Below are 9,629 nucleotides of genomic sequence, written 5' to 3'. Positions count from 1 at the left end.
TTTAGTTACTTCAATATTTACTCTTCCTCTTATCCTACAAGGCTTCATGTGGAACTTCCATTATTCTATTTCCAGTGCTGGGAATCCTCTTCTACCAACTTCTGCAGAACCAGTACCGCTTTCTCTTTCACAGCTTCAATAGATTAAACTTCAGCAACAATAAATGCATCACGGCGCTAGATCCGGGAAGTGAGGCAAGTAGTTTAACACTAGGAAGGTGTACTTGGTTAGGGACTTCCTTATCGGCAATGGGATCTGAGCTGGCGAATTTTCTGTGTGTGGATCCCATGATTTGTTCTCACAAAGAGTTTAGTAAGAGTTCAGCAAGAATGCGAAAGTAGTAACGCTTAGCCGGGCATGAATCATCTATCATGTCTTCTCGAAGGCTTTGGGTATACCAATGAGTTTACAGCGATAGAGAAGCGTTCACGCTGGCACTCGTTAGCCTTCTATAGCAGGGTCAGGCTCGTTTATTCCTTAGCCTTGTACCCAAAAAGCGTATCTAAATTAGGTAGGTATTGTATATTTTTAGCCCGATGTGCGTCACTGAAATGTGACTCCGCTGTAATTTCGTACTGAGTTCGAAAACAATAACACTTAAAAGTAATCGCCTTGGGAACTCGCTTCCTTTTTTCCTATACCTTTTTTCTATTAACACTTGCCGAGAGCTGAATATCATGAGACCTCCGCTGTGATTAAAGATGTCACTAGATCTATAGCAAATTGGGAGTAAAAAAGCTCCTACGCACTGAGTATCACCGACGGTTTTTGTTAGTGCAGTTTAATAATGGAATATATAATTCAGAGGATTCCAGATCAGAATCTGTAGTGACAAACAATCTACATACATAAAGCTACAGTTTGTCAAGGAAGTGTTTTCGACATCTATGATATTAATCTAGATGAAATGCAGAGATATTACTCAAGAAAATATGTATTTTTTTCATGGTCTTCTTTCAATCTCCGGATTTATTTGACTAATATACATAATTCACAAGCCAATAGTGGAAAATGCAGTTGTTCCGTGTAAAATTAACACACAAATAAAAAGCAAGAGATGCTTTCCATTTCAATTCAACCGGGCTATTCGGGTCATGCTCTCCGATTTCGATGTAACTGAAATATGTTGCTCTCTGGTCAAAATAATGAGACACGTATTTTTTTGTTCGCCCGAAAAAAAATTTTTTTAAGCTTTATCGGCAATTTTGTTTTTCGGCTCAAAATCGATTTTTTTAATTATATAAGAAAAATTTTTTTTTAAATGCTCATAACTTAGTCAAAAATGAACCGATTTTAACAATTCTGGGTTCAAAATGATCGTAATTACTTACACGAGCGACTTCATGTAGAAACAGTTGCAAAAAAGTAGTTGACAATTTTTTATTTTGTAAAAAACAAAAAGTGCGAAACAGGTTTTTTACTCAAAACTTAATTACCCAAAAACGACTCATTTTGGCTATTGGGCATTCAGCTTAATTGAAGTTTGAGGTGTCCTCTTGAATTGGAAAAAGTTAATAGGACTATGAATAAGTTCGTGCGGTTTTACAACAGATGGCGTAACTTGATTATTATTCCATCGATCCACATTTCCAAACATTCATTGGAGAGCTGCTGTCGTAAGGCGCAAACGTCAGTATAAGTTTTTTATTTGAAGCGTAAACAACAATATTTTTACCACACTTGAAAATGTCGAATTTCGTGCCAAATAATGTGTTTTTGCGGGGAATTCTTCTTCATTATTTTAATATGAAGAAAAAAGCAGCCGAAAGTCATCGTATCTTGGTGGAAGTTTATGGTGAGCATGCTCTATCTGAGCGAACGTGCCAGAAGTGGTTTGCACGCTTTAAAAGTGGTGATTTTGGCTTGGAAGACGAAGAACGCGAGGGTGCGCCGCCAAAGTTCATGGATACCGAATTGGAGGAATTGCTCGATCAAGATCCGGCTCAAACGCAAGAAGAGGTTGCAAAAACTTTGGGAGTTGATCAATCAACCATTTCCAAACGTTTAAAAGCCATGGGAATGATCCGAAAGGTAGGCCATTGGGTGCCGTATGAATTGAAGCCAAGAGACGTTGAACGCCGTTTTATGGCATGCGAACAACTGCTTCAACGGCACAAAAGAAAGGGTTTTTTGCATAGATTTGTGACTGGCGATGAAAAGTGGGTCCATTACGACAATCCAAAACGTCGGGCAACGTATGGATACCCTGGCCATGCTTCAACATCGACGTCGGCGCAGAATATTCATGGCCTGAAGGTTATGCTGTGTATCTGGTGGGACCAGCTGGGTGTTGTGTATTATGAGCTACTGAAACCGAATGAAACGATTACGGGGGATGTCTACCGACGACAATTGATGCGTTTGAGCCGAGCACTGCGAGAAAAACGGCCGCAATACGCCGATAGACACGACAAAGTTATTTTGCAACATGACAATGCTCGGCCACATGTTGCACAAGTGGTCAAAACATACTTAGAAACGCTCAAATGGGATGTCCTACCCCACCCGCCGTATAGTCCAGACCTTGCGCCATCCGATTACTATCTCTTCCGATCGATGCAACATGGCCTGGCTGACCAGCACTTCCGTAATTACGATGAAGTCAAAAAATGGATCGATTCGTGGATTGCGGCAAAACCGACCGAATTTTTCACAAAGGGAATCCGTGAATTGCCAGAAAGATGGGAAAAAGTAGTAGTAAGCGATGGACAATATTTTGAATATTAAATTTGTAACCATTTTACGTCAATAAAGTTTCAAATTTCGAAAAAAACGCACGAACTTATTCATAGTCCTATTATAAAAAAAAAAAATACACTTTTTGAAATATTGAATTTCGAAAAATTTTCAATTTTTTTTCTTTTTTGCTAAATAAACAATTTTCAACTACTTTTTTGCAATTGTTTCTACATGAAGTCGCTCGTGTAAGTAATTACGATCATTTTGAACCCAGAATTGTTAAAATCGGTTCATTTTTGACTAAGTTATGAGCATTTAAAAAAAAATTTTTCTTATATAATTAAAAAAATCGATTTTGAGCCGAAAAACAAAATTGCCGATAAAGCTTAAAAAAATTTTTTTTCGGGCGAACAAAAAAATACGTGTCTCATTATTTTGACCAGAGAGCAACATATTTCAGTTACATCGAAATCGAAGAACATGACCCGAATAGCCCGGTTGAATTGAAATGGAAAGCATCAATAACAATACACATTTCAAACACAGCTGCCAAGAAAGCCTTTTTACATTTGCAGTTAATAGCTTTAATTTTAAGAAAGCCCAATAAGAATGGATGATGGTACCAACAGAATTCAATTGAACTCTGAACTGAACGATCTATCTCCGAACGAGATAGTTGTACGTTTTGTTAAAGCGCAGCGCATACGATTTCTAGGTCATGTGATCCGTATGCCTGCTGGCTGTACCGTTAAGAAAGCCTTGAAAGGAAAGGTAATGGGCATGAAGGCCAAAGGTAGACCGAAGAACCGTTGGATAGACGCAGTGGAACACGATCTTAAGAAGTTGGGAATACGTGACTACGAAGCAACAGCTCAAGACAGACCGCTTTGGAGGAGCATTTTGAAGGAAGCTTTGACGCACCCACGTTGTAACGCTATGAAAGAAGAAGAAGTTCATAGCTTTAAGTTACATATTAAAAAAATTAAATGTGAATCAGCACTTTGTATGACATCTATAACACCTTGTAGTCTACCTCTCATAAAATGAATAAATTTTTGAACACCATAGTTTTTGGGGATCTTGTGACATTCCTCGAAAATAACGTTTTTAGCTGTGCTCGACGTATTGAACGTTTTTTTTACAACCTTTTCTTTAAATATGTCCATAAATTTTCTATTGGACTAATATCTGGGCTTTGAGCTGGTGTATCTCATACTCTACAGCAATTAAAAAGAAGCCACATTCTGACCATATGAGTTTTATGTTTTCGATCGTTCACCTGGTAGAATTTAAACTGAGACTTGTTATAAACAATCAGGCCAAATTGTGTTGCACTATTTATCGAATGGCATTGCGAAATATTCAAATATTCCAGTTGTTGTTCATCCATCTTAGCTTCTATAAACACCAAGCCACCTATTCCCTTGCTGGGACCATCCCCACAGCATGAAAGAAAAATTGCCAAATTTCACTGCCGGCATTATATTATGTCTTTCGAATGCCTTTAATGGCTGCCTCTACACTCTATTGGCATCAGCGTTGTAATACAGTCTCATCGCAGAATTTCAGTAGCTTCAGGTTGAGCTGGATAGGTGCTAGTGAAAGGCAACCGCCTTTCAATATGCTGCGCAGAGAGCAAAGGCTTCATTCGAGCAACTCTTGAAGTATATTTGTGCTTTTGAAAAATATGGCGGACTGTTTCATGAGAAATTTCAACCCCACAGTCACCTCTAAGCTCACTATAAAGATTTCTTGTCCAAATGTGTGGATTCCAAGAAAATACGTTCAGCGCTGTCAAATGTTTTCCGTGTTCTTCCAATTGCAGATTTTGATCATCTAATAACCTACGATCACTTTATGATTGATTGATGACTAAGACATGTAACAAGTCAGTGAGATAACGGTATATAAAATCATCTTAGCAAACGATGCCGAAAATAGATATGTAAATAAATTTTCTTCACAGCTGAGATAAGTATTTATCTTTGTTTGCTTAGGTGGATTCAAAAAGTTTATCGTTACGAACTACTGGTAACTATGTATGTTAATGAAATAATTTTGAAACGCTCTATAATTGCAATAAGAAGCGATGATTTTAGTTAAAGAAGTGAAAATGTCTGGAATATTTTAGTATGTTTTCTTGACAAACTGTAGTTGAAAATAGTTTTGCCTCCTTAAAATTATCCAGAAACGCAAATTGAAGCTAAATTCTGTTGCGCACTGTGGCCAGAATTGCGGTGTTCAGAAATCGCTGGATTGGCGAAGTGTGGTTCTGCCAATTATTGGATAGGTTTTGTAGAATGCGTTTGGTAAAGTTAGGAACTCGAGTAGAAAAGGCACAAAGACCAGCTTTTGCAGAAACCGTTTAGAAGATTCAGTAGTTCGAGTACAAAAGGCACAACGACCATTGGTGCAGCGTCAGCAACAGCAAAAAAACTAAATATTTCTTGAAAAAGTTGAATGTGTCGGTAGAGGTTTTTTCAGCTGAAAACAACACAATTCGTGTGGCTAACATATGACCACCTTAAACAATATCACATACCCAATATGTGGCTCTTGTAGGGAGAAGAATGAAAAACACCGCAAATTCACTATTTATATCCGAAGTTTGCCAGACTGACGAGACAAATGTTATGGGTCCTCCGAAAAAAATTGGAATAATGAATTTGTATCTTTAGTAAAAGGAAAAAGATTTATTCAACAACTGAAGATAGGCCAGGTGGCCGCCGTAGCCAAATGGGTTGTGGCGTGACTACCATATGGAGTAAGTGGGTTCGAATCTCCGTGAATGAAGCACCAAATGATAGAAAAATTTTTTTTCTATTGTATTAGCAGTCACCCCACAGCAGGCAATGGCAGCACTGCGAGTGTATTTCTACCATGAAAAAGCTCCTCATAAAAATATGCGTCTGCCATTCCGAGTCGACTTAAAACTTTATGGCCCTCCATTTGACTAACAACAAGGCGCTTGGCCAAACACACCAAAAGGGTGTAAGCGCCAACTATTTATTATTTATTTGTTTTAATGAATTTGGATCAAATTTTGTGTAAGAAATGGAATTTAATGCTCCAAAATCCTCGAATTGCTGATAGTGGTATGCGGTGAGTCTGCTCTGAACTAAAACAAGTTTTTATATGTTAAGTGGTACCAGGCTTTTGGTTCAAAGCCCAAGGTGTTTTTTTTTCCTTTTGCTTGAGCCGACTTCGAATTTTTTATTTTTCATTTAGGGTACGATATTTTTATATATTTTAGCCGGAAGAGGCTGTGAAGCATTTGATTATCTATTTATAATTAATTTTACGAAAAAAAAAAAAATCATATTCCTTCATATTCTTGGATCTGCAAGTTGAGCTACATTTACCTACGGTCAGAAACTAGTATCAACGTGTTCCTTAATAGCGTCTCTTTCAGTTTTAATCAATTGCAGGTGCCACCAGGCGCCACTGATTATTTTTTGGCAATGATAACACAGGGCAACAAAAAAAAAAAAAAAAAATCTGCGGCAATAATTTTGTTAATGGTTTTCATTAGCACTATTAGCATCATTATATATATTGAGTATGAAATTACATTTTTTGAATTGACTCTGGTTCTTGAGATAAACGCAAAATTAAAAATTACTAAACAAATTTAAAGTGCCCTCCTACAGTTGCACTAATTTGATTAAACCTAACTACGGCATATTTAGGTACAACACTTTCTGCTGTTAGACTCAGAAGTTATCAGTTAGTCTCATTTTTCAGTTTTAAAGAAATTGTTGTCTCGAAAATATGAGTTCGTCACGAAAACCTTGTGTTAACGATTGCAACAGTTCTTCTTTCTTCTTCTTTGCCAATCCAACCTTAGTTTCTGAAATAACAGGTTTGGACGAAGATTTAATTAAAAGATTTGCTGTTATTCTTGAAGCCATAACCATACGTGAGCCAGTGAACCCCACAAAATTTGGAGATTTTTGTATGGAGACAGCAAAAAAGTTTGTTACTTTGTATGAATGGTACAATATGCCAACTACTCTCCATAAAATTCTCATACACGGTAAGGATATAATGGGAAATTGTATTTTCCCTGTGGGTATATTGTCTGAAGAGGCTCAGGAATACCGAAACAAAGACTACAAAAAGTATAGACTCAGACACTCCAGAAAATGCAGCAGAATTGCCACGAATCAAGACATCATGCACCGAATGATGGTGACATCAGACCCGTTGATATCACATTTGACACCTTCTTTCAATAAGAAAAAGCACAGTGATTTAAGCAAGGAAGTAATTGCGCTTTTACAAGAATAAAATTTGCAAAAAAATATGTTTTATATGAATATGTAATGTGTATAATTTGTGTATGTATGACATCATTAAAAATAAATATTTGTTCATTATTTATTCACTTGTCGACAGTCCATATAAAAATTTTCATATTTTTACAAATAACGCAGTAGTATATATTTCTATATGGAAAAAACATTGATTTTCAAAATTTTTTTAAAACAGTTTTTAAACATTGTTTTAAATCATGTTCTTTCCATATATTTTTAAAAATAAAATTTATGAATTTTAAAAAACATTATTTTTTAAAATTTTTTTAAAAAATAGTTTTAAAAAATAATGTTTTTAAACATGTTCTTTTCATACACAAATATATACAACTTCGTTAGTAGTAAAAATGTAAATATTTTTTGGTATGTATACTTTTTTCCGCATCTCAGTACAAAAATCCCCAGTGTGCGCCGCTTAGGAGCTGTTGAATGCCGACAATAACTGATTACTCTTGGCCCCCTGCAATTTGTTCTTATTGCCAAAGCTGAAGAGGTCTTTGAAAGTGCGTGGATTTGCTGGCAGAGCAAAGCAGTACCAAAAATTGCTTACCAGAAATGGCAGAAATGGTGTATTATATTTGAGGAAGATTACATTGAAGGGTATTAACTTGAAATTTGTAAATAAATAAATATTTTTCGGGAAAAATTAAAAGTTGCCTTATTCTTGAACACACTTCGTTTGTGCAATTTACATATGTTTGTATGCATTCACATGCATGTAGACTTATACATATGTAAACTATTGTTTTTAGTTTTAAAATCAAACCATATTTGCTAACACCGGAGTTACACTACCTACTAAGAGAATTGTACATATGTAAGTATGTGCCGTTCTCGCGAGTGTATTTGTACACCTCAACGGAAATTGAATACCATTTAATATATTATTTTGAGCCACATTCAGTCAAGCTCCAGTTGAAAGTATCAAGTCCATCATGCGTGCGTTAGCAATTATTTCCGCTTCGCTACTTTGTACTCACCTGAGTGGCATGCCTGTTAGTGATTCCCGTCGATTGCGTCCAAACAGCGTCGGTGGTACAGCTGAAATTGTGACTACCGAATGTCTTCGGCCACCCGCAGCGGGATTTGCTTTCTGTGATAATGTTGCCAGAAATTCCACCTCTTTGGGACTAAGTCCACCATTTTCACCACCCACCTCCGACAATCGCCTTACCTGACTGGCGGTTATACCCTCGGTGATCTGTAGCGATGGCAATGAATGCTTGCGTCGCTGTTGCATGTCCGGAAATGGGCATAACAAATAGGGATTGACGGGCGAATCGGGATCAGAATCGTCGCTGGTGGACTTGCGTGTAGCAGCTGCGGTATCAACACCACCGGCTGCACCCTCCGTCTCTTCGCCATCATCGGCGGGGTTTGTTTCTTCGACTACGATGAGCGGCTCTTGGGTGCTCAAACTGAAGACGGGCGTAAACGAGGAACGACGCATTGCTGTAGTCGTGGTGGCAGCGGCGGTGGCGGAAGCGACCGGGTCAATGGTGCTGATGGTACAAATGGTGGCGATATTAACGACTGCAATGATTATATCTTTGTGCGCACGTAGGCGTATATGTAAATTAGGAGATGTTGATGCGGGTGGTGTAAAATTTGTTGAGCTTGCAGTTCTTCTGTACTTTAATGATTCCTAATTATTTTTGAACTGAAAATAAATAAAATTAAAAAAATGTTATTTAGTTAAAAAAAAATCATTTACTTATCTAAAATGTTCATACTTAAACTAAAGCAAATATTTACAAAATGTATATATATCACATTAGAGTGTCTCACCAAAAAAGTTGCGGTTTTTCTACGGCATAAGGAAATTTAATATAAAATTAAGACTTCCACCAAAATATTTCGGTACTAAACTAAGATTCAAATGAGTTGGACCGTTTTGATAAACTTCCAAATACCGAAGTTTTTGTTACTAAAATTAATTAATTTTCTTTTTTATATTTTCTTCAAAGCTCCACCTCAAAAAAGTTTGCATAAAAAAATTAAAAATTTTTACAACAGAACTAAATACTGAAATTTTTGGAAATACTTCCAAATCGCTCCAGCTCACGTTATTCTTAGTATTTGATCGAAATATAGTATTTTCCTACACGGATTTGTTTTTGACATTTGTAGACAGATGTATGCGATAGAGGTTAGGTTAGGTTAAATTAAGATAAATTGCTGCCCTTGCGAGGGGCCCACTTGGAGACAAATATTCAAAATTCGTTCATTGTGATACTATACAAGGAAAGAAGAAGGAAAGGAACCAGACAGGTGGAAAAAGGAAGAAGGAGCTTTGGCTTAGAGTGGCTATTTACGCAGGTATCATATTAACCACTTCAAGCTACTGAAGAATTTCACCAGATGTTTTTACATTTTAGCTCACAATATCCGCGGTGTAGTGACAAAGTGAGAGCAGAGATGTCTAAATATTTGCTCAACGAAAGCAAGGCAGCTGAGAAGAAGATACTGATATGACTCCACTCTTCGCTTCAGCAGAAAAGATTCGAAGCAATCCCAAGCCTCAACGCATGGACACCTAACGGACAATGTCCGGTGAGGATACTTACCAAATTCGAGAGGTGCAGCTTTGTTAGTCTTAGAAGAGCCTCTGATCTACCCGTGGGCAGGATGGAT

At 37.1% G+C, this 9,629-nt stretch overlaps 1 protein-coding gene across 3 annotated transcripts in view; it reads right to left on the bottom strand.

Annotated features, from left to right (window-relative positions):
* The window catches only part of LOC128858058 (uncharacterized), a 55,095-nt gene that overhangs the window by 23,774 nt on the left and 21,692 nt on the right, over positions 1-9,629 (bottom strand). For all 3 annotated transcript variants that reach the window (XM_054093990.1, XM_054093989.1, XM_054093991.1), the window contains exon 2: positions 7,976-8,655. In XM_054093990.1, coding sequence (XP_053949965.1) covers positions 7,976-8,445 — 470 coding nt within the window. In that variant the 5' untranslated portion in view covers positions 8,446-8,655. The remainder of the gene's footprint in view (positions 1-7,975; positions 8,656-9,629) is intronic.

The sequence above is a fragment of the Anastrepha ludens genome, chromosome 3 (genome assembly GCF_028408465.1).
Source record: "Anastrepha ludens isolate Willacy chromosome 3, idAnaLude1.1, whole genome shotgun sequence".
NCBI classification, from domain to species: Eukaryota; Metazoa; Arthropoda; class Insecta; order Diptera; family Tephritidae; genus Anastrepha; species Anastrepha ludens.
The sequence above is the reverse complement of the archived record's forward strand: the minus strand, read 5'-3'. Positions and strand labels throughout refer to the sequence as shown.